We start from the raw sequence: 25,331 nt of genomic DNA, 5'->3' as shown, positions 1-25,331 counted from the left end.
TGTTTGCAGCCACTGTTGCTACGCTGGGGCGGGCGAGGGAGGGCGGCCGCACCTCTGGCCCCGGCAATGCCCGCTGGTTACCGCGGGGACCGGGAAGGGGGAAGGGAATGCCACCGGGCCACCTGGGCAACCAGCAGGGCAGCTCCCAACGCGCACCGCAGTCCTTAAGCTAATGAGCAACCCCCACACCGAGAGGAAACGGCCCCCTTCTCATTGCCACAGGGGCCCAGGGCCCAACCCTTCTTCCCCGAATAAGCTCCCCTCCTTCAACCCTTGTGCCCAGCTCTGCTTGCTGAGCATCCACAGGCTCTTCTCAGGGTGCTGGTCACCCTCCCGTGTCACCACTAGCCCCTACTGATCACATGAAAGAAAAATGCTGCTGTTTGGTGTAGAGGGATTTGCTCAGGCTCTCTCAGAGGCTGTCAGGAAAACTTTACAAACTTCATCAATGTTTAAACCACACACATCCCCTCACAGGGCTGGGGCACCTCAGAATGTGAAGAAGTTTGGCATGAAAGAGGAAGAGCTCTCAGCACACACACACCACACTTTGCTGTCCCCCCCACGAGGCACGTTCCTCACGCTAGGCAGGAATTGCTCAGCAATGGAGGTTGCATCTTACCAGCAGCTAGCAGCAGGGATGTGATGTGAAGAGTTTTCAAACTTAACCCATTTCTTTACAACAATGCAATTACATTTGCATAATTTTTCACTTAAACGGAAATAAGAAGTTGAATTTTTTTTTTTTAAAAAAAGAAGTTAAACTTTTCCAGACAAGAAACAAGTTTGATGGGACCTTCAAAACCCAGATAGCAGCCATGAAGAAACATTCCTCAGCCCCTCCTCTTACCTGTGGGGTTTAACTGCAGTTTCCTGTAGTTTCCCCAGGAACTATCAGTACAAACAGCAGAGTTACACATGGTGTTGCTGGGAGCCTTTCCTTGATTCCAGATGCAAAGATTCATGGCTAAACATTAAAGTTTCATTACACATCTGTCCTCTCTGCTGGGTCAGGCATGGATTAGAAAAACCCAAGCAATGCCCCCAGGTCAGCGAGACCAGGATTTCATACTCCATGTGCAATTCCACCCCACCCACTTGCAAACAGTGCACAACCATGCAAATACCTTCCAAGCCAAAACATTTGTGTACAAGCTGAACTTAAAACAGACAACGAAATAGCTTAGGCCACAACTGAGTTGTTTGTAAAATCCTTTTTAATCTAATAGAAATGTTTTCATGAATTTTTAAAAAAGATTTCAATGAAAACAGCTTTGGATTCAGACATTCCCTTGCCACGTTGTGAACATAAACAGCAGCATTGCACTAGGAACAAGTGACACCGACCAGTCGAGCTTCATGATTGTGTATGAAGCGGAAAAAAAAAAAAGCAAACTGCTTTAGTGGAAGATAATTTGAATTATTTTCTTTCATTTCTTTTTTTTTTTTTTTTTTTTAAAAAAACCAAACATGGGCTATCATCTCACCATTGTTCTCCCTCTCCCTTCTTAAAGGAAGAGTTTAGCTCCTGCAGTCTGAGCACTACAGCAATGTTTGCCAAGTGAAAAAATACAGTGGGAGAAGAAACTATTTATCCCCAGTGCTACTGAACCCCCAAAGTTGCAGGTCCCTTTAGAGGAAAGCTTCTCTTACATAAGAAAGACAATTAGAATTGGCAAACTGATGCAAAATATTTATTCCAAGTTAGTTATTTTTGATGCAGTAGTTTTTCCCCCTCATACAGACTCAATGTGATAGTCACTTTTTTAAATCTGTAAATAATGTTATCAAAATAATCTTAATCTTTGAAATCTCACAAAAAATTTATATTTTACAATCCACCCTGAATATCAAGGCTGCAAGAAGAAGAACACAAACAATTCCTATATCCAAATATTTTACAGCTGTACCCAAAAAAAGAAAACCACAAACGCCTGGTTAAGTGATGAAGCTCCCCGAGCCGCCAAAAAAAAAATAAAATAAAAAACCTCATGTTATTAGCATTAATTTAACATAATTAGAACTTCAATAGCCATTTTGTCATTGACAATGATTGTTTTAGCACACTGTTACCGCACGACATTATGTAATGCGGGCGGCACTGTTAGAAGCTTGTTGTTGCAAAGATCAGTCAGCCACTTGTATCCTGCTTACAAGACTGAACTTGTGCACTGCCCCACAAGGGATTTCTGTCAAAATTTGCTAGCTGCACAAACTTCTATTAAGCATTAGGGCAAAACCAAAAGAAAAAGCTAAAGAAGCCAATTTCTCTCTTCTTTGGGATACAATTATTTCCCTTGTGCATGAAGTATCAACAACAAAAGAAAAAACTGAACAAACTGGAGACAGAATAAACTCTGTTTAGTTTATACAACCCCGAACACATGTTGAACTATGAACTGAGTTTATTGGGTTGGTTTTATTTATTTTATTTTTCTTGTGCCCACTTTCAGGCATCGTCATCTGACGTTTCACTGCTACTAGTTTCTGTGTCTGAGTCCTCAATCTTTGTCTTAAAAGTGCTTCTCCAGTGGAACAACAGGCTGGAGCCACGGCCCTGAAGAAATCCATTCTTCCCAAATCCATTTCTTCTTCGCTGTAGGAATGAAAGCAAATTTTAAAACAGGCAAAAGTACTGAGAGCAACTGTCACAGAAGACTTGCATAGGAGAAGGGAGAGGCAGAAGAGCAGACAAGTGGTGAGAGCTGTAATCGTACCTGCTCTGATTTAATTTGGAACTCTTTGAGCTCATCCTCCGTGAGGGGAAGGTAGTTCTCATCATTTTCAGGATATTCCTGCCATCCCATTTCTTTCAATAACCTGGTTTGTGGAGAAAATAAAAGGGGTATGGGGATTAAAGCAAGGGAACAACAGCAACAGAGAGAACATTCATGTTCATGAAGCAAGAGGTTTTGTATTAAATCTCTCCCCATTCACCAGGGAATCCTCTTATATTAGAGACCACTTCAGTAATGCTTCATGTTTACCCAACATTTTTCATACTTAATGTCTTCTACATATATTTTATCATCATCAGTTCTGTACTGGGTACATAACTGGTCTGGCAGAAGGAATACAACACAGAGGTTTGAAATTCTACCCAAGGGCACTGAAGGAGGACATGAGGCAATCAATCAAACCACTATCACAGCACAGGATTCTCCTAAACTTACTCTCCGTTTACACCAGATGCTCACACACTGCTTACTCACTGAAGCAAGATGCAGGTTGAGATACCAGGTAAATATTTTCAGAACTCACTCCCACTTTTACAGCATTTAAAGCAGCACAGAAGTATTTTAAGTGCAACCAGAAAGTGGTGTGTGCGTGAGGGTGTATCTCCAGTCTTCAGACCATTCTATTTAGGACATCTGCTTGTACGTTAACCAGAATCTCACTAGGTTGTGCTCACTCCAGGTGTGGGCAAGTAACTATGCAGCATTAACACACAGGGATGTAGCACCAGAGTAGCGCTGGAATTTAATTATAGACCTTGGCAAAGTCTTGGCTCAGCTGTCATCAGTGTCCTGTTTTCAGTGAGACCCCACCCAGTCCAGGACTAGTCACAAAGCCCACACACCTCCAGCTCAGTACACACAAAACTACTGCTGCTTCTCAGAGAGTTGTCTTTTGACAGTTTCCCTCTCCTCACACAATCTAAGGACACCGTCCTTTACTCCAGACACTTTATTTTGCCATTTACTCACCTGTGTTCTGCTTCCAATGAATGAGAGAGGTTTTCCCCCTCCTCTGGCAAAGGGAGAGAAAGGCCATTCTGATGGCAGTTCTCGTCCCAGTTTTCCTTTGGTTCTGGTGTGCTGTTGCTCTCCATCTAAAGAAAAATAAATGCATCAAAGTGGGCTTTTGCACAGACTGTGCCAATAGCACAGGTCAAGTTCAAGCTTTTGCTCTCGGAAGTGAAGCCAAGCCTTTTGCCTTGAGTCAGTGTTTTTTACAGAACCTGGACTGATAATGGTTGAAAGCAATTTCTGTCTGTGACAAGACAATACAATATGAATGACATTTGGTGTATGGCACTTGTGTCAAGGCAATACGTATGGGCATTAAAGCCATCATCAGTGGCTTCAGAGTGACAGCAAGAAAACTCTGAAAATTACAAACTCCTGGAGGACAGCCTTTACATACACATTAAGCCACACGCTTATGCATTTAGAGGTCTGGTCGAAGCCTCTGAGGCTTGAGCCACTATCCTGCACCTTTCACAAGAACCTAATTCAACTTACCCATGGATGCAGTTTGACAAGGAAGTTTGAAAGCAAACGACAATGTTAAAATACGATATTGTTCCACTCCTTAGAGAGCCTTGCAAAAAATCTAGATGACTTTCACCATTTGTGACCTTCCCTTCTACCTCATTTATTACTTATCCATTTCCATTTCATCACATTACAGCTGCACTTCTGTCACAGCGCTGTGCGCTGCTTCTGCGGAAGGTGTGCCAGCCCGATGGAAGTCCCTCTCGTCCTCCAGAGCCTAGATTGCATACACTGCTCTGTGATTTTTCAGGACCCAACTCCTACAATACGTAACAATGATATATACAGTAAGGATGGTGATCTTACATCATCCAGCTTGTCACATTCTCTGTTCTCTGTTATCTCCCCATTCCTATCATCTTTCAGTGCCTTCAGGAATTCACTCTTTTTATCAGTGGTACGGCGCATCAGCTTCGTCAGGCGTGAAGAGCAGATCTCGATGGGAGGGGTGGTGCTGGAAGGACTCTAGGCAAGGAAGGTAGAACAGACTTTCAAACTGTATTGATGCAAAGATGGGGCCCTCTTCAGCGTCTGCACTTACACCTTTCAAACACCCATCAGCATTTTGGCTGGCTCTTAAGCCCTCAAAAAAGAAAATCTAGTATCAAATTCCCATCAAAATACTGTCTGGTGTTGCACATGACTTCTCCCTTTACCAGCATGCTGTTCTCCTGCCTAGCATTATTGACTCTTCAAGGTTTTTTCTTCCCCTAGGAGTCAATTCACATAGACATGAATATGTTTGTTTTGTTCCTTGGCAATGTTACTTTCTTAAGCAATGCTGGAATCTACAGCAGAAAATTAAAGCAGAGAACTTCATGCAGGACTCGACTCTTACCCTACAAAAATTAAAGAATTAAGGAGATTAGGCTCAGTTCAGATCTGCACCTTAAGCCATCGTGACAGACTCTACCCTGAAATTAAGCCATGGGGTGGTAATCTCCTTTCAGGGAGCGGTCACATCCTTAACTAACCACAACGGGATGTGAAACAGAGCCACAGGCTCAGCAGCCTCTGTTGGAGAGCACGCTGATGAGTCCTTGCTGTGTGCACTCACAGCCCAGGTGGGTCAGTGTGGAGCCAGACAAACAACCCTGGTGCCCATGGGAAATCTGTCCAGCTCAATCAATGAACCCAAGGGAACCTCTCACGTTCTTCCACAGTGTTTCACATGCCCCAGCCATGACAGTACAATAAAAACATTGCTAACCAATGTGAGCTTTCAGCTTAATCTGCCCCATTGTTTTGACTAGATGTGCAAAAGAAATCTAAGAACATGTTATGCCAAGTTCCTGGTATCTTAACCTTCTGCTCATGAGAAATTTAGTCATTAATATGGATACATGACACTAGAATCTTGCATGCAAAACTATTATTTTCCTTCACTTATTTGCTCTGCCTTTTTTTTTTTCAATATTAAAACAGAACACGATTTCCTAAAGTCTGTAGTGTTTCCCTAGACTTTTTTTTTAAGCTAAGGTGAGAAGGTTGCAAATTCATGCTTTTCAAAATGAAGTATTTTTATCATACTCACAGTGCTCTGAGCAAAGATCAAGGGAACCAAAATATTTAGCAAAACAAAACCAAGGCAGCAACTGCTGCTTGTATTTCTCATGCCTGTTGCACATGAAACACTGGTGTGAAATAATGCCTTCCAGGGAAGTGCACGCTGACAGTAATGCCTTACAGCAAACACTTCTCAGGTGGCCTTTTCAGACTTTGTCAAATTCAACACAGTAAGGAACAGAGCAGCAATTTTAACAGACAAAGTGACTGTGAATTTTAGGATAAAAAACTAGTATACTATCAAAATTAATCTCTCAACATGGTAACAAGTTTGACTGCAGTGATGGAAAGTTATGATGAAAAAAGACTGAAAATGAGATGTCTTCTGCTATTTTGGAGTACTCTACTTGAGCTCTTTGTCGGTGGCTGTTTTAATGCTTAATGAAACTGCTGAGGTACTAAAACAATTTCTACACATCAGGGCAAGACAGTTATAACTACAGATTAGAAACAACAGACTCCTGAAAGGGAATTTAAATTTCACCTTAACTCTGGCTTTATGCATCTTTCTGTAGAAGGGTTTTTACATAACATTCTCTTTTAGTATTAAAGGTGTACATTTAAAGCAGTCATTTTTTGGCATCTTTTCTAAAGGTAAGTTTAGCCCTTTGACTGAAACATTAAGGCATCTTCCAATTTTTTTTTTTTTTTTTCTTCTTTTTAAATGAGAACACTACGCATCATCTCAGGTTGGTTCAGATGTCAGTCTATGTAATAGGGTTGGCTACTCTTACAGAAAAGTAATCCCGAGTAATTTTAAGAATTCAGATTGTATCTTAATTTGGTTATTTTAGACTGACATGCTGCCCAGGCTAGTTGGCACCCTTTTAGTGTTCATCACACTGTGGTCTCTTATGAATACAGACACTATTTTCAACACTTCTGCGGGGGGGGGGGGGGGGGGGCGGAGGCATTATGCCCATTTCAGAAGTTAAAAGGCAGAGATTACTTGTAGTAGGCCTGTGGAGCTGGGATTACAGTAGTATTTGCTGGCCACGGTCCTGTGTTTTCATACTGCAAAACTCTCCAACAGATCAAAGAAAACTATATTGCAAGTGCTCAGTTTTAGCTAGGAGGAATTTTTAAGCCCTTTTTATTTAGCTGATTGACACTGGTAATACAAGAAGTATTCAAGGAAGCACTGCTTGTTTTGGGGAAAACCCAACTGCCTACTACTGCTGTCAGATCAGCACCTGACATCTTTGCTGACTGAAGTTTTACACAAGATCTTCTTGGGTTGAAGGAGATGACTTGTGTTACTACTCTATGACAAAGTGAGCTGCCTTCTTGGGATCTACCTGGAGATGAAAGCCTCTGTAAGTTTACATAGTTATGCTGCAGAGGTGTCTATGCTCTGCACATCACAAAAAGGAAGGCTGTCAGTAGAACAAAGGAATGATTCAGCCAAAGGACTGACAAAAGCAAGGTAAGGAAGGGAATACAGTGGAAGATCTGTTTGTCAGAGTGACAGGAGCATGCTTGTTAACTACTGCTTTTAATGACTGCTTTTAGACTCAGCAGTGGCTAAAGCAGCAAAGTACAAGCTGTCGCAACACCAAGCCTGCAAAGCAGAGAATCAAAGATAAGGTCTTATTTGAGAAGTAAGAACTGTAAAGGAACAAGACAAATGCACAACTAGAAAAACAACCCCACTCTTACAACTGAAACGCAAACTCACCCATTTGAATTTTGTAAATACATAACTTATCAGTGTCTGATTCATTTTTGTTCCTTTTACGTATTATCACAAATCTGTTGAACTTTGGTTCCCAGAGGCAGAGGAGAAAAGTTACTCAGTGTCACTTTTTTATCAAGCTTTGTGGAATTTCAAGGTCCAAACCAGCATTTCATATACAAGCTATGAAGTGAAGCTGGCCAAAAAGGTGTTAAGTCTCAGTTACCACTGACATGTTAACAGATTTATATTTCAAGATTCCCTCCATATTTCAGATCAAAACCAGAGGTAAGTTAGTTTCCACCTCAGCAGATTACTTCCTTCCAACACCGAGATTAAAACCAGACACTATAGCTGAAGGCACATGTACACATGTTAAACTTCCCCTAACCCTCAGAGCTCATTGCTTGTGCTGCTGCTCTCCTAGAGAAAACAAATGAGGCAGAAAATGAGGGGCAACCTCCTGCCCCTTCTTTTCCTATACTGAGAACAGCATGGGAATCAGTTTACCAATCTATTCACATCACTTCTTGGTATCTGCACTCCAGTAACACCAAGTCTATGCATGTCTAGTTATGCAACACTATTTAAAGCTTTTTTTTTTATATTGGAGGGAAATCCTAATAAATTTGGACAAACACCAAAACCTTTACATCCAGGTAAATCACATTTTAATTACTTTTTAGTGTGTCAGAGATGTGACAGAATGTGTTAAGAATGTCCAAGTGAGTCATTCTTCAAGGGTGCAAAGGTAGGTACCACGTACAGAGAGGACCTTATCATGTTTAAGCCACAGTAGGTGATGGTGATAAAAGTTCCCACCCTATCCCCAAACCCAACCCCTTACCTCTTTGGGAGAGGTGAGGACTGAGCCACTCGCCAGTACCGCTGGTTTGGTTACAGACACTGGACTGGTAAAGGCAGAGTCACGGCTGGAGGAAAGCGAGCCTGGTTTATGTTCACTCCTGTTGGCTTTCCATGGACTTGGCTATATTGAATGGAACACAAAACACCGGTAAATAATGGTAAGGCACAAGAAGATGATGCTTGCAAGCCTTGAAACAAACAGATGTTTTATTGGCTGCTGTACAGATTTTTTCCCTTCCTCTCCAAGAACAGTCTCATCACGTTTACCTAGACATCCATTATTTTTTCCCCCGTCTTCTTCTGTTTTCCCCAAACCACACACAATTCTGCTTCATGGGCACCACCCTTCAGCAAAACACTGTTATAGCTCAAAGAAAAAACTCCTGCACTGCTCTTCATTAATTGGAATCACCACTGAGTCATGCAATGCATCTCACAGATACTAAGAGATGCGAAGTAAAAAGTCCCAATTAAATTGACATTTCCTATGGGAGCACTGTATGCCACAAAGAAAGGGTTTGCATGGCTTGACAGGAACTCCCCCTGTGAGAGGAAAATGCACACCAAGGAATATTTCTGTCCAGGCTGAGAATGCAGATTACTTATTTCCTAGGGCTCTGAAAATGCCTACCATTGCATTGACTTAATAACAAAACAAAAAAAGGTAAGGAAAAAAAAAGAAAAAAGGAGGGAAAAAAAAAAAGGAAGAAAAAGCAGCCAGTTCATTACAGTGCATGTACACTTGCTGTTTTGCTCTGGATATTCTCTGCAGTATCCCTTCAAATTCAAGATAAGTTTTAAGTTTTTATCACTTGCAATGTTTTTCTTAAGCCTCCCTTATCAGCCAAGGACAAACACTGAGGTGAAAGCCTTTACAAAAAGGATCCTAACAAGCATTGTGTATCAAGTAGCACAAGAAATACATCTGTCAAAGCACTAAAACACACTGGTTCCTTTAACCCATTAGACTTCTGGTGCTAACTTCAAGTTTATTTATTAGCAAAATAACTCATGCAGAAGTTGGATTTGGTTAAATCTGAGATGCAACAGATCTTGCTTTCTGCAAGCAGTGAGAGCAGAAGCCATTATTTCAGTATGTTCTCACTCCTTTGGGTTATTTTATTTTTTTTTTTTACATAAATCAGTAGGGGAGGTCATCAGCATTACTCTTCCACCCCAATTTAAAAACAAGAGCAGCCTACACTACTGAGTGGATAATTTTGCATTCACAGCACAAACTCCAAAACATTCCTTCAAACCCAGAAAATAACCCAATCTGCACAATATTGCCTTATACTAAAATTAGGTTGTAAAATTACTGTGACAAAAAGGTTTCTCACTGCAGATGCAGTGGTTGCACTGTTTAAATACTCGGCTCTTAGCTGCTGGCTGTTGTTCTTCCAGCTTCCACAACGGGGCAGCTTAGACAAATTCAGAGACAGACCCCCACTGCTTGCTTAGGGAGGCCACTAGATTTGAGCACAACTAAAGGTGGATACGAAAAGGAATCGTTTGCAGATTATGCCCTTCACGGACTGCTTGACTGTGAACAGTCAGTCATCTCAATTAGCCAAGAAAGAATGCACTTGTTTACTGACACCACTTCTTTTCCTTTCAACACTACCTGGTACAACTTGAAATATTTTTTTGTTCAGTTTGCCTGCAACAACTTTCCAGTACTGCTGATGCTGTCAAAAGGAACGTTTTGGCCCCTCCACTACTTTACGCACTTCAGTTTCTGTACAGCTTCCTACAAGTCTTCAGAATAACGTACCCTCCCGCAGCTGCTGTGTCTGCACCTTTAAAAAAGGCACCGTGAGCACACTGATATCCCACCTTTTAGCTTTGCTGAGGGTCACCATTCGTTAACAAAAGCCTGTTGATGACACCAGCAGACAATTCTTCCCTCTAGCAATCTCCACGGCTGAGGAGCACCATACTCCTCCAACAATCACAGAGGGTGTATCAATGCATACAGGATTGCCAAAATTACCATCTAAATCACTGTGTGCATATTTCTATCCCGCTTAACATAACTGATCTTTTGGGCTACATATCAAAAGTCAAGAACTTCTCCACTAGCCAAATAGCTTTCATATCTTAACAATACCTAATACTGCAGGTATGAAACCAGGTGTAATCCAGGCCTACCGACTGGTTCAGTGCAGTAAATACCTAAAATACAGTGATGCTTCATTAAAATGGACTTAGGCAACTATCACTACATGTTGCCACAATCTGACGTAAATACAGATACACAATCTGGAATGCAAAAGATACAGAACACGTAGGGTTCTTTTTGTTAGCTTGTCTTACCATTATTTTTTATGTAAGCTGAACCTCCATACTGACTGAACTTCTGAGACAAGGCTGTCTCAGAAAAACAGATCATATTTTTCAAATTATCTGTTAAAAGTAAAGGGCTTTTTCTACCCATGAGCACTGCTTAATATATTTTTTGTTTCATATGAAGAACAAAAACTTAGGAGTAGTTTCAGAATGCAGTTAGGAAAAGTTTCAAGAGCAGCTCTTCTAGATGGAATTAATGAAGCCTCTCTGACCACGGGCTTTAGGGGTAGCCAAAACAAATGCAACGGTGACTGCACAGCAAGGAATAGCAGCTAAACAGGATTTGACACTCAAATTCTACAGTTTCACACAACAGGCGTACTACAACCAGCAGTAACAACAGACATTTACATAGCTTGCAGAAGTGAATTTCAGTCTCTTGGTCTCTACACTTGGTATGGCACTTTCAGACCTGGCAAGTTATCTTTGCACACAACAGCAGCTACGACAGAAAAACTGTATGTGTTCTGCTTCACTGAAGTTCTGTTTACTTTTAAGCAATCAAAGAGATTCTAACAGTCTGAAACAAAAAGCCAAAGCTTCTGCCCTAAGACCCCTTAAAACGTCCAGACTAAAACCAGATAAGACTATATGCATGTACCAATCAAGCGGCACAAGTGAAAATAAAAGCCACAGGAGGCTCCCTATGCATCAAAAGTTGCATCTTGTTTTAACCATCTTGCAGAAATATGTATATGAATTGAAAAAATGTACATGTAACCAAAAATTCCTTTATTAATAACCTTTATAATGGGCCAGTTTATCCCATCTCACGGAGAAGGAGATCAGTTGTCAAATGAAGACTTCATACAAGATTATTTGATAATCTTTTCAACCACTGGGATTTTTCCTGTAGCTGGCAGAATTTATCCTGAATTAAGAGAAACTTATTGAAGGGAAAGAAGCTCTAAACTTGCTTTCTTATAAAAAGAAGTTGTTAATCTTTCCTATTTTGATTTTATCTTCTAAGTGTGTAAGCCTAATCTACTCTACTCATAGGGAAGACTTTGCTTGAATGTTGCAGCCAGCATTAGTAATTAATAAATTTTAGAATTCCAAGTATTTGAACACCTTTTTAAAGAACAACCTAGCTAATAATTTTCTTCAGCTTCTAAAATACTTTCACAATCAATCCTATGAAGTTTCTAGGGCATCTATAAGCAGACTCTCTGGAAGAATAAACAAGATAAAGCCTAGAATTAAGAAACAAAAAACTTTTTTTTTTTTTTTTTCAAAACTCCTACACTTCTTTCAGAAGAATTATAGCACAAACCCCATGAATATTCCAGGCTGTCTTTAAGGCTCACCTAATGAGAGCTATATTGCAGGATGTTATAATCTAATCTGATCTTAGCCTCAGCTGTGTTTTAAGCACATCAAAGTACTGTAACCCAATAAAGATTTTTCAAGGTAGTCACGTGAACATTGTAGTACACATTCCACTTCTCTAGCACTGCTTGTTTTGTCTAATTAAGATAAGGAATTGTCTAATCCATGAGAACACATACAAAAAGATATTGTATAGTCAGAAGAAAGGTTAGTTCTCCATACAGACAAAACCAAGCAGCATTTTAATGGGGAACAACAATTTCAGTACTGAACAGACCTCTCCTGTAAAGGCCACTATCCCACAAATGACTGTATTCACTCGTACTGCTTGCCAAGGGGTTGATTTCTGCCTTGAAAAATCTCCCTTGAGAGAGTTCCGCCTTGATCTGCAGTTCACTAACTTCTCTGGAAACCCCTGTACCTTGGAAGGAGGAGCTGCAGGTTTAGGAACCAGATTTTTGTAGACACTTGGGACAATGGTGGTGGCTTTGTTGCCATTTGCCAGGTGAGAAACAGGTGATGTAAATGCAGCTGAGAAGGCAGCAGCAGGATCCTCTTTTGAAACCTTTTTGATGACCAGCATCTTGGTAGGTTGCTTGGCACTAGGGGGGTTTTCTGTAAAAATATACAGAGAAAGATTCTGCAATACAAATGTTCAGTTTTGTAACAGCTTCAGTATACCACTCCAGTTCCTTCCCTCCCAATCTTAAATGCTATGCGTCTGATTCTGAGACTGCTCTCCACTGTCCTTCTGTTTCGGCTTTGAGCAAAGATACTGGATAAGGATGTCAAAGTCCAATCTTTTTTCTTTTAACCACAACAGTTCCCTTGACATTGAAGGAAAAAACCTACAGTAACATCAACTAACAGCCTTCCATCATACTACAGGAATTAGAAGAGATAATAGCATTTCTTTGAGCAGCCATGGATCAAATTTGTTAATTCACAAACACAGTGAAAATATTTTGCATAATTTACACCCCAAAAGACACTGTTTTTATAAACAAGCACAATTAGTATTTCTTTAGTCAAATAACACATTTGCAGGAGCAGAACAATTTATGCACTGTAATAGTATAAACAGCTAAACGACCCATAAACACTAATAATTTTTTTTTTTTTTTTTTTTTTTTTTAAGCGAAACAAAAGCTACCTAACAAACATTTTAAAAGGATACAATCTGGTACTATAACAAGAAAGGTTTTTTAAATTTTGTTTCTATTTGTGATATTTACAGTATCTAACCCAACTAACATTTTAACTAGGCATTAACAAGCCTGTATTTAGTTGCTAGAACTGATACTGTTTCCCCCTTTTTTTTTTTTTTTTTACTAGGGGCATAGATTTCCATACCACATCAGACTCAAAGGCAAATTTAAAAATATCAAATAAATCCAAACCACATAATTATGACAGTTTTTCTGATGATCACAAGCCAGGAACTAATGTCCAGTTCACTGAAATCTGCTCTGCCCTTCAAGTGATGCCTGCATAAAATTGTAACTGTGGTAAGACAGGAAGCAAACACAGGAAGTGACATTACTGCCACCAGCAGTTTATGACAAGACAAGCACAAGTAGACTGAATGCCCAAGAGATTCGTGAAGACTGTGAGAGGAAAAAAAAACAAGGAGAGAAAGCTGTAAACTAGATGCTTCACTCAAGTCTTTAAAATCTTTTTGAGTTAAAAAAAAGCATTTAAGTATCAGTTACAACTTTCTGATTCAGCATCGGCATTCTGTATAGTGCTGTAACTACTTTTACCTACCCCATACTCCAGAAGGTGTCCCTAAAGGTTTGTTCTGGTTGTTGTGTCTTCCAGCTTCTGGATTCAAAGATGGCTGTAAAAAGATAATGCAAACAAGAATATAATCACAACACATATAACAAACAAAATATCAGTATTAACATAATATTATGATCCTAGGAACTCAGAGTACACATAGATTCCTGTGAACAGCACATGTATTGGAAGACAGTGCTTTTGTTACAAGGCATCTAAAATATTAAGTTTGTATTCTCCTTAGCTTCTGCTGTACTTCCAGCAGAACTACCAGAGGGTTCAGGATAGTCCCTCTAGTCTACTATAGACCAATACACACAAAGATTTAGGTATTTAAACAGCAGCTCAAAATATAACAGAATCCATGTCATCATCATTGAAAGTATCCACTCCCATTTCCCAAGTATTTTTATGCAATAATTATGCATTAGCTAATTAGCACTCGCCTCCCCCCCAAAAAAAAACAACCAAGCAAATAAGAGGAATACAAGGCTCCTAATGTAAAGGAATAATTAACATATATACTTTTACAGACAAAGAAGCTACATGTAAATTTATGTAAAAACTTTAAAGTCCACTTTTCAGGACAATACTGCATGCAGACTCAGTGCTCTCTGCAGAATTATCTTTGATTCAGTATCAGAATTCAACCTAGTGGAACAACTAAGGATGTGTCTGAGCTCAAAGGAGTACTGAAAATCTAAGAAGTGTTCCTGATTAGTTATCATCTTCCCCACCCCAAATAACTTCAGTTCAAAATAAAGCCATCTTTTTCCTCGTTTTAATGAACTCTTCATGTATTAGTTACTATGGTGACAGTATAAGTCTCTAATAATGAGCTTCTGAAATAGTAGGCATTCCTATTCTGTAAGAGGAAAAATGTCATACCATAGCATAAATTCCTGCCTCAGACCCTAGAAATTCTGTTTCAGTGCTTTGCTTTTTAGTTACAGGTCAGTTTTATAACTGGGGTGCTGACACCACACGGGTACTTAGACTAAGAGCCTGGTTTGCAGATCTTTCAGGAGAAGCGTTACCACTGTAAGCCACACAGGCCGAACAGCTACATACTTCAACACAGGAGACGTAAGTTTCACCACTATGGCAAACACAATACAGGAGTTACTTAGCAAAGCTTGGTACTAGACTGTATGTGGTATTACCATCCTAAATAAACAATATTTTGTGGAAGTAAGCACAGAAGAAACAGCTATGTCACTGGGGAAAGGCACTTGAGAATGAATAAGAACATCAAAGAAAGGTTTAGAACAAGATAGACTATAACACTAAAATTGCAATCACAAACATAACTTTCTACATGTCAACAGGCTTTTGACAGTCTCAATAAGAGGCTTCTAAGAACCCGGAATGACAGTATTCCTGAGAAATCAGATTAACAGAGATCTAGACACATGCTTTATCACTGCTCTCCAGGTGCTAATCACCCTGTGATGTAGGATACCACTCCCAGCAGAAGCAGCTGAACAAGGGCATGCAATCACTCCTCAGGCACTTCACTGGAAAAAAAGCCCAGCAGTTTAAACCAAATGGGCTCTTATGGCGATTTAAGTATAGACTCTAGATTTTGGCCTGAAGCAGCTGTGGGAATGCATATCTTTCATTCCAACTCCTAACTTCCTGAACAGATGCAGTGCCACCACAATTTCAGCTGTAAACTGCCTTCCAGAGAGAAAAGCTGAATAAGAGAGCAAAAAGCTCAAGATGACAATACAAATAAGTGTGTATGCCATCACCAGAAGCTCTGACTACTGAAGGCAGCAATGGCTTTAGCATTGAAGATGAAGTCAGATGAACTGCATTAGGTGAAGGAATTGAGTTACCAGAACATTACAGATGATACTGACCTCATTACACTGGTCAAGAAGAGCCTAGAGAGAGCAAGAAACAAAACGCAAAAAAGCCAAATAGGCTGATAACAATAAAATCTTCATCAGGGGACAAAAGAAAAGAAATCGGAAAGAGAAAGCAGAAGAGGTGCATATATCTCAACGCATTATCATTAAGGAATGCACATGTAAGGATGAAAGCCATAAATCCAAGTTCTGTTCGGTGAAGTTTGGAAAACTAAAGATATTCCAGCAAAAACAGAGGCAGGATATAATAAACCGTTGTACTGATAATACCACAGAATCAGAATGCTGGGTAGGAAGTTGATGAATTGAGTCATTTCTTTCATCAGTATCTCTAAGAAACCCAAATCCACATATTAACAGAGAAACAGGAAAAAACCTCTGATAAAAAAACAAAAACAAAAACAGTATTCCAGAAGATTCAAGACAGATGGTTGCAAAGGTCTCAGCACATCATGAACAGGCTTGGGAAAGTTATCACAAACATATACCAGAAATGTGGGAGACAGGAACAGCAGGTAGACTGAAGATAAGATGAATAGATGATATTCATCAAATCCTGAGAACTCTGGGTAAACTTTAACATCCTGTCAACACTGGAGTAACTTTCTGAAACCTGTTGTGATACCAAACATAGAATGCAACCATCTACCACCTATCAATGCTAATTAAAATTAGATCTGAAAAACTGCTTCTCTTAGCTGTCACTTATAGTGAGAAGCTAAACACTTACAAAGTCTTCTTCCTCAAACTGCAACTGCTCTTTATCTTCCTTCTTCTCTTCCCTGGATTCAGCAGGCAGCTTTTCTTGAAAGGCGGAACTTTTCCGAGAATGGAAGTTGCCATTCCAGTGGCGATGAACTCCAGGTCCTCCTCCACCACGCTGGTTCACACCATCATGGCCCCGGGAGGGACCATGCCAGCCAGGCTGACCGCCAGAAAGCCCAACATGAGCTCCTTTAGAAACACCAGAATCTACAGAATCATGGCGGAGAAGGGATGGCTGATGCCAGCAGTCTAAACAAAAGGAGATAAGTATGCAAATAAAGTCAACACAGTGTGCAGAATACTGGAAACATCAGGCTGTTTTTCTTGTTAAGTCAGTGTTCACTAAGTAATTACTAGGTCAAACTTATTAAGCTACTGTGTGATTATATCAGAAAACAAACCAAGCTACACAATGCATATACATCTTCCACAGAAACTCCTTAAGGCCTGAACACATGGCATGGCAGAAGACAACAGCACAAGTTTCTTATAGGGTGTTTTGGAAAATACTGTTTATATTTGCAGAATTCTTCTTTCTGTAGAATATCACGGTGTGTCTGCTCTCAGGCTGCATTGTGATCCTTCCTACTCACCTCCTGCAGTTCGGAGGGGCCCATTATTGAAAAATCCATCAGAAGAGTTGTGTCTCCTACGGCTCACCCCAAAGCGGCCCTCTCCCCGTGGAAGATGCTCTCCATGTTTTTCAAAGGTGGCTGCAGGGGACTGCAAGAAGTAAAAAATGATATATTCATTAGGGCACTCCAGGACCCTGTCAGTCCAGTGACCATTTGTTAATGGGGGAAAAAAAAACAAAACAAAACAAAACACCAACCAACCCCCACATTTCTGTACTAGGTTTCAATACAGCATCCATGTCTTCATTGCTTAGCTGGCAATGTCAGCAATCACACAAACCCTGTAAGAATGGCACACAAACCCATGTACCTTACATAGAATCAGAGAGAACCTAACGCACTAAATATTACCAGCACTCTTTGCAAACACGTAATTTCTGCAAAAGTTAAATTCTATGATATGCAGGGGTTCATTCTATCACCCTCTGTAAAGTCAGAAGAGCAGACAGCAATGGAGCACCAAATCAGTCCAACCAAAATTCAGAGACACTAAAGTAATTTAAAGCATTTTTGGACTGAAACAACTGTGATACTGTAGAAAATATTAATGCTTCTAGCATTAATATTCTAAGGAATATTTTATTCTTAGTTTTCCCTCATTTATTAAAAAAACAACTGAGGTTTGTTTTAAACAGATCAAATATTCTGAAATTACTTTTGCCTCCTCATACTTATGGACGAAGGTGAAATTTGTATTCTTTCTTGTTCATTCTTGATGTCCAACGTGACCCAGTTTGCTATGAAAATGCTTTTCTCCACCATCATGCACGGGCAACACAAATTGCTGAAGTCCTGCAACAGACTTCCTCTGGAACCTGTTTTAGAAAGAAGGCAACGGGCAAGCTGCCCTTCATTTTAAGGCTGCAAAAAACTAATGAATGTTTCTGAATTTGGAATTGGAGCCCAAGGCCTTCTTTAAAAACAAAAAGGAAGTTAAAATTAAACATTTTAAGTTCAGCCAAGCACTGGGGTAATTTTTTGCTGCTTATTATTGTCATAGCTGTAAAGGGAGGTGATTGGTATTATCGTTACCTTGGTTGACTGTGGCGTTGAGAAGTTAAGCCAGGCAGGAACAAAGTCATGCTGCGCCATTTAGGTCCAGTGTCTCCCTTCAATAAAATGAGGCATCAAACCTCATGGCCAGGATCTGTAAATAAAAAGAACATTCCCATGACTATCATCTTTTCCAAAATGAAATAATACCACTGTCTACTTTCCAAAGCTTGACCTATATGAATAGGATGGGGAAGGTGCTGTAGTTTTTATTATACTTCAGCATTTTTTCCTCTTCCCTGCTGACTTTGTCCCTCCAACCAAAAGGGGTATGAACTTATAAACAGGAAGTGACAGGGAATGTTTAACTAATACACCCATAAAATTAATGATAGGAGGGGCATGGAGGTGTTAAGAACACAGAACCACCAGCACACTAAAGCTACACAATGTAAAGATGTGTAAAATCAAGATGTGACAGAATTTAGGGTATATTAGTACATTGCTCATTGCCTTTGTCTACACTGACTGTTTTATTCCAGAGGCTGTAAATCAAATACGAGCAAATTGGTGAGTTAGAGGCACCGAGAGCAGATCAGAGACCTGAAAAACAACTGTATGGCAACTCCTGCAACCCCAACTTAAAATCATGTCCAGATCCACCAACTTCCTTACACCACGGAACATCCTATGCTGAAACTGCTTTCATAGCTAAGAAAACAAATGGCTGGGAACAGAACACAAGCTGGTTGAAGGATCTTGATGGAAGTTCAACTGAAGACCAATTAAAGTGTCTGAGGAATCTGAGCTGTTCCTTCCAACATGTCATAGTATGCTATTTCCACTGCTCAAAACGATTAAAAGTCCATCATTGCTCTGTATAACTGAACTCTGCCTTTTTGTTGAATGTTCTTGAGTTTACAATTTTGCTTTATTTCTCACTGTTAACTTACCTACAAACAATCAACACTATATAAGCAAAGAAAAAAGTATATACGATCACTTAACCTGAGTTTGGCCTCTGTAGTCCAATGTCCTCAGTTTCTGTGCTTCACTGACTTTTGGGTTCCTTCCTTCTCCAGAATGCTGTAAGGCTAGCCTTGAGGCAACAGCGTGTCTCGAAGCTGAGCACAAGAGGCCGCACTTCGTGCCAACTGTGCCCTTCACCCCCCTCAGCTGCTCATTTTAACCTCTTTGCACTCTCACTACAAAAAAAAAATTCCTAAGAAGGTAAATTTATACTGAAGAAAAAGCCACGACCACGTTCACCTCATTAAATTTCCTCTGGTCGTGGTAGTACAGAAGTCAGCCTTTACATTACAAAAAGGTCTGTCAAGTCTGCATGACAACATTCAGAGCAACACCATGGTTAACACTGAACAGATACACTCAAGTCTGCTGGATAATTCATGATCTGCAGCAGATCAGCCTGAACACTCTGGAAAAAGGACAATGTTACATAAAAACGTTTGCCCTAAATGCTGAGATCTAAACAAGAAGCACCTGCCCAAGTGCTCCTAAAATATAAGCTTCATTTTTATCACATACATCTGCTACAAAAAAGTATAGTATTTTAAAAAATTAATGTTAGGATATACTCCGGTCTTCACGTAACTTGGTTAATGCTCCACAGAGCTAAGCACTACTTGATATAAAGCTCAAAAGCAGGCACAAACGTTTATCTCCCCATTTTTCACCATTCACACGCTGAAACATAGGTCACATGAACAAAAAAATGCCAGGTCCAAAAATAATCTCTTCTACTCTATTTTCTGCAGACTAGGTGCTGCCTTTAAAGGGACAAAACTTATGCCACAAGAGCTTCTTGTTCTACAGTAGAGAGTTCACTTCTGGGTCATAGTCCTCTTCCATCAAAGAGGTGAGACAGGAACTGTAGTCACTATAAAAAAAAAAACAAACAAAACCCCATCAATACAAGGAGCATAAACATGACAGTGTGGCTGGAGAGAAGGACAGAAGGAGAAATTGAGCAACTACAGTGCATGTGCCAAATTCTATTTGATCTCTGATCAAAACAAAACCTGAAATCTAATTTAAAAAAAGGATCCCTGAAAAGAGTATTTCCTCTTTTAAATGATCACTTCCCAGATGTAGTTTACAAATGGACAATACAAACAAGCTGAATCAAAATAAAGGGAAGAATGGAGAAATTGCATGCAGCTAATAAAAGATTCCACACTTCATGGCAATTTTAAAACCTGCTGCTAAAATAATGAGATCCTAGGCCACAGGTAGGCTTGACCATTCCATATGCCTCATCTCCTCTGTGTGCCCACATCATTGCTCACCTGCTCCAACACAGTCAGACTCCCCTCCAGTATTCCATTAACTCCTCCACAGAGAATACCACCATCACAAAAAAAAAGTTGAGTTTTTCTGCTATGACCTCTTTTTCCTTGAACCATCTTCTCCTAACCACAAGTAAATAGGTTTACTGCTCCTGAAATGTCTGAAAAGTTTTCTTACCATTTTCAAGGCATCAGCTGTTTTACAGGATCTCTTTAGGTGTGTCTTATTTATTATGCCTTTACATTTGATTTATCAGAGTTTGTTTTCCTTGTTTGGGTACAGTTCTGTTGTTTGATCTGTTCTGGTTTTCATTGCACTTTTTATGCCCTTCTTTACTCTGCTTAGCATTTTTTTTTTTTTTTTTTAAATAAAGTTTTTAAGATGGTTTTGATAGAGGCTCAAAATAAATGCACACAGGTAATAGTGAAAGAACCACCACCTTTTTATCTTCTGGGTCATTCCCTCTAATAAACCCCTTAATTTTCAGATACATTTTCTTTATGGAACTAGGTTTTGTCATCATGTAGGGGAGCTGAGAAAGAACAAAACGCTTTTGCGTCTAAGCTGTGCGCCACAATCACATTTCTGGAGGTAGAACAGCAGCAACAAGCAGACTCACAACCCCTGCAAACTATCAGCCAGGATGTGGCAAAACCAGAGTGGACACAGCCAAATAGTACCGAGCAGGGAATTCTCCCACCCCATACCACAAGCTAGTGAGTGGCACACACTGCAAACAACGAAAGTGCTAATCTTTCAAGATCTGGTTTTGTATTAAAGGGTAATTTTGCAGTGTATACAGGGGCATGCTGAAATACCTGCCGCAAACAGAAGAGTCTTCCCATCCCTGTGAACTCAGCACAGCTACAAAACTCCTTTAGATGTGACCTTCTGAGGCTGCTAACAAACATTTGAGTAGTAAGTAGAAGATAAAACAGGAACAAAGTCAATGCAGTTGACTATATTTAAACAAGATTCATTACCTTCTGAATAAATATGCTTTTCAGAACAAGCTGTATAACAAGCCATGTCGAACCACTGACAGAAGTAATATAATTTAAAAACTTGATTTAATGAACCTCAAGAACAATTTACAGCCATGTGAAAAATGTTCTCTGGATTTAAGGTATCTAATCTTGAAGCAGGAACTAGGTCTGTGCATACAAGAAAAATAAAAACACCACACAAGTACAACACCCAGGTTTTGTTTCACAAGAATAGTTTCCAGTACCTTTGGAAATGGAAAACGAAAGTACATCAACAGTTTGCAAAATTTGTGCTGCTGCAAGACATCTTTTTGTATTTCAGCACAATCGAAACCAAGCTGAAACTGCAAAACTCCAACCATCGGTTCAGAAAAAGTCTTGCAGAAGATTCAGGCTTCCTAACCTACTAATTTGTTATCATTGTTAGTATCAGTGAAATGGGCTGCTCATTATGGAGCAGTATCTAACATGCACGTAGACAGCCTAGTGCGACTCTGGGCATGACATTTTGGACTGATGTCCAAGTCTTGCAAGTATCATGCTTGTATAGCTAGCATAAATTAGCCACTGCTGATCAGAAAACTTTACATTGCTTAAAGAAATGACCTCCACATCATCATAAACCTTTTACCAAATATTTTGATACTTCTGTAATATTTATTCTGAAACAATCTCAGTTGCAGGTGTTACTGTTACTGGAAGGCTCTCTACTGAAGCTGCAGCAAATAGAAGCAAGGTGGTTAAATTAACCTCCACCCACTTCTCTTCAGGTAGTTAACAGAAGGCACACTTCAGATAGTAAACTCAAAGTCAGGTGTCAAACCCCTCTGAAGCTGTGCTTCTTGGCATGAGCAAAGTACTGCAGGCCATAAGCCAACACACTGCATGCTGACACAGCCTGCAGCTGGCTCCATATTTCAATAGCCACGGACACTGCTTGCCAGCCACCGCCTTCCTGCACGCATACTGTCAAAAAGAACAAGGCATGTGACATTAAAGTCCAATATTTTTTGCTAAAGCAAAACACTTGATGTTGGATGAAATGGAAATTATGCTACTACTGAAACCCTTCCATCTCCAGAATCAGCCCATGCCTAAGGTTTCATAGCCTCCTCTCACGCACACTCTGAATCATGTCCAACATTACAGCTTCAACCTACCCACGAACACTTCCACAACCTACTATAGTACTGCTGACAACACTAATGGGCAAGACCCGAAGTTTCTCAAATACCTTCTCTGACAGCAACCTGCAATAAATTCTTAAGGGAAAAAACCCACAAGAACAAAGGCAAATAGCATCAGGGCTTCTAGGATACTTTTCTCAGACTTTAAAGCCAGTCAGTACTTCTATGAAAAACTATAATTGTTTTGGTTTTAGACACATTTATACAAATTTTGCCTCCCAAATGAGAGGGGGCGCATTTGTGGCTACAAAAATGTCATCCTCAATTCAGCTGGATGTTTTCTTGTGCTATCAAAGTGCCCTATCACATTCTATTCAGTTTTTCATAACACTTATTTTATACATGATACATACACTCATCTTGTTACCCCTCTTTCAAGCTAGGTCAGACTGTTTGTGGAAGCTTTCTGAACACCTCTAATCATGCTTACTAGCCTTCACTGTATCTTTCAGATATAACATTGCCAAACCTGCATAAAGTCTTCGAGATTTGAGTGCAACCAATTTATATACTGACAAAATTGTGTTTTAAAACCATTCTGCCTATTATCCAATACTGTTTCTTTCTGGTTTTCTTCTTTCTTCCCACCACGATTACTGCATAGAACTGAAATGATCTTTGCAAACTACTCAATAATGAATAGAACTAAGATTCCTCAACGTACAGGTGGGGTCTGCTCTCTTCTGGTCATGCACATGAACACGTGTGTGTAACAAACACCCACACATTTGCTGAAGAACAATTCCTAACTCTTTTCATATTCCATTTACATCTCATACAAACTGGTCTCTGCTTTGCTATGGAAAACAGCAAGGACAAAGATCATCCCTGGTGGCTGCTCCAAATTCCAGGAAAAAAAAAAACAAATGAAAGTGCTCGTCAATGGAAAATTAATTAACTCTCTCCTTTTAAATGAGTCCAAGTTTGAATTATTTCTGTAAATACAAATTGGAAAAAAAGAAAATAATAACATGACTAAATGAGTTGTTCTGTAAAGGCACATCTCCTTTCAGAACAACGAAATGTGCATTAATGAGCTTTGGTGAAGAAAAAAAAATTATCTGTCAGTTACCCCAACATACTCTTTCACCAATCAAAATGAAGAGGTCTTGGGCAAGTATTACATGTACATTAAAAACGGAACTCTATAATAGCACTTAGGTTCCAGTCCTTAATAGTTTTGATTAACCTTTTAAAAAAAAGTAATTTCAATTATCAATTTTCACGTTGCATTAAAATATTTTAGCTGTTCATTTCATAGAAACCTCTTTTCATAAGCTTTTGTTGTTACAAAAGTAATATTTTCTCTTTGAAAGTGCTTAAGTTTCACATCTAGATATCCTTTACCATGTCATTTAATGTGCAAGTGGAAGAAGTGGCATTTATCACCAAGTCAAACTGAAATTGTTAGATGCTCTTTTTATATTACATCATTGCGTATTTATCCAAACAAACCCTAGAAAATTGACATGAAAACAGAAGGAACGTATAAGCATATTCAATTTAATGAAGAGGCACAGACCACAGTAGTCCAGGACAAATCTCCACTCTCCAATACAGCATTTAAAGTGTTCTTGCTGCGCTACAGCTGAGCATAGCTATAGTTGCCAAGCTGCTTTAATCCTCCTGTTAACTTTCATTGCTACTCCTAACACAGATTAATCAGTTAATCTCTAAACCAGAGATTCCAAAGCTCTGATTCTCAAGCTGAGCCTTCCAGATACATCCAACACTAGGAACCAGGGAGGTAAAGACCTATACTGACCAGAACGCAAGATTAGAGAGACAAGGAAAATACAAAGCCACTGAGCTATGAAATCACTCATTGGAAATGGTGCAAGATGTTTCAGAAGTCCTAAGACAGCGCACAGATTAGCCTTATCAGCAATGTATTTTTCCTGTTACTTCCTCTCCCATGTCCTGCCTTTGGCCTGCAGAACTGTGAAAGCCCAATGGGAAGCAAAACCTGCCCTGAGTACAAGATGGCCTGCCACGCCATGCTGAGCCAGCACGCAGCCTCTCTGGGAATACCTGGAGCCAGGGCTGCTAACCTTTGCTCACATCATGCACTGCAATGCACATTTCTGAATAAGACACGTTTTACTGGATGCCTTTTCTGCTTCACTGTACTCTGCAAACCTCAAGTCCCTTCAACCCTGCTGTCCACCTAGAATCCTAGTATGAACAGCCACTGATTCCATTTCTCCTCTCCTCCAACAGCAAATCACAGAGATGTGGAGCCCTTAGTGCAAAACCAGCAAAAAGTAAACTTTCACTCTTCATTATACATTTATCAATCTAGTTAAGAGTAGCTGTAAAAGGTCACAAGGACAACATCTGTCCATCTCTGCCACAATTTCAGTTCACTTCACTGCATTTCTATGTATTACTCTAAATAGAACATGTTTACTTAAATAAAGTAAAATTTGTTTTTCTAACTGGCCAAGTCAATTGGGATTTCAGTAATATTCCTAAAGATCAGATGTCAGCTGGGTTGCAAAAGCATTCAGAAAAATTAGTGAACAATTTAATGGATGCATAAGGCAGAACAGAATTTACTTCCCTCATCAGTTTTCTTTCTGTGCAGCTCTTTCAAAGTTATTTAATCAAGCAGATATGCCTAAACATACATAACAGACCTTTCTGCTTAGCTACTCTTCAGAGCAGAGTGTCACTTAATAGGTATATGTTAGCTTGCAATAAAGAATAATGCCATATGCATTCACTAAAATATGA

The 25,331-nt window shown here is 39.7% G+C and overlaps 1 protein-coding gene across 1 annotated transcript; it reads right to left on the bottom strand.

Annotated features, from left to right (window-relative positions):
- Positions 1 to 1,672: 1,672 nt before the first annotated feature.
- On the bottom strand, positions 1,673 to 20,013 carry GPBP1L1 (GC-rich promoter binding protein 1-like 1). The gene is made up of 11 exons (XM_008943701.1): positions 19,121 to 20,013; positions 18,152 to 18,266; positions 17,078 to 17,207; positions 16,450 to 16,733; positions 13,831 to 13,903; positions 12,485 to 12,678; positions 8,366 to 8,506; positions 4,584 to 4,742; positions 3,708 to 3,832; positions 2,718 to 2,820; positions 1,673 to 2,596 (listed from the first exon to the last, which is right to left on the bottom strand). The coding sequence occupies exons 2-11, from the start codon at positions 18,209 to 18,211 to the stop codon at positions 2,450 to 2,452; spliced, it is 1,416 nt and encodes a 471-aa protein (XP_008941949.1). The 5' UTR covers positions 18,212 to 18,266; positions 19,121 to 20,013; the 3' UTR covers positions 1,673 to 2,449.
- Between the last annotated feature and the right edge of the window lie 5,318 nt (positions 20,014 to 25,331).

Source organism: Merops nubicus, unplaced genomic scaffold (genome assembly GCF_000691845.1).
Source record: "Merops nubicus isolate BGI_N331 unplaced genomic scaffold, ASM69184v1 Scaffold45027, whole genome shotgun sequence".
NCBI lineage: Eukaryota > Metazoa > Chordata > Aves > Coraciiformes > Meropidae > Merops > Merops nubicus.
This window is presented reverse-complemented; position numbering and strand designations above follow the sequence as displayed.

Bases quoted from the DNA above. Each gene is read 5' to 3' on its own strand.
- GPBP1L1 (XM_008943701.1), bottom strand. From the start codon at position 18,211: ATGGCGCAGCATGACTTTGTTCCTGCCTGGCTTAACTTCTCAACGCCA. The intron at 13,904-16,449 runs GTAAGTGTTTAG...ATCTTTTTACAG, and splicing joins AGTTTGAGGAAGAAGACTTT to CCATCTTTGAATCCAGAAGC. The intron at 8,507-12,484 runs GTACAGGGGTTT...CATTCAATATAG, and splicing joins CTGCAGCTCCTCCTTCCAAG to CCAAGTCCATGGAAAGCCAA.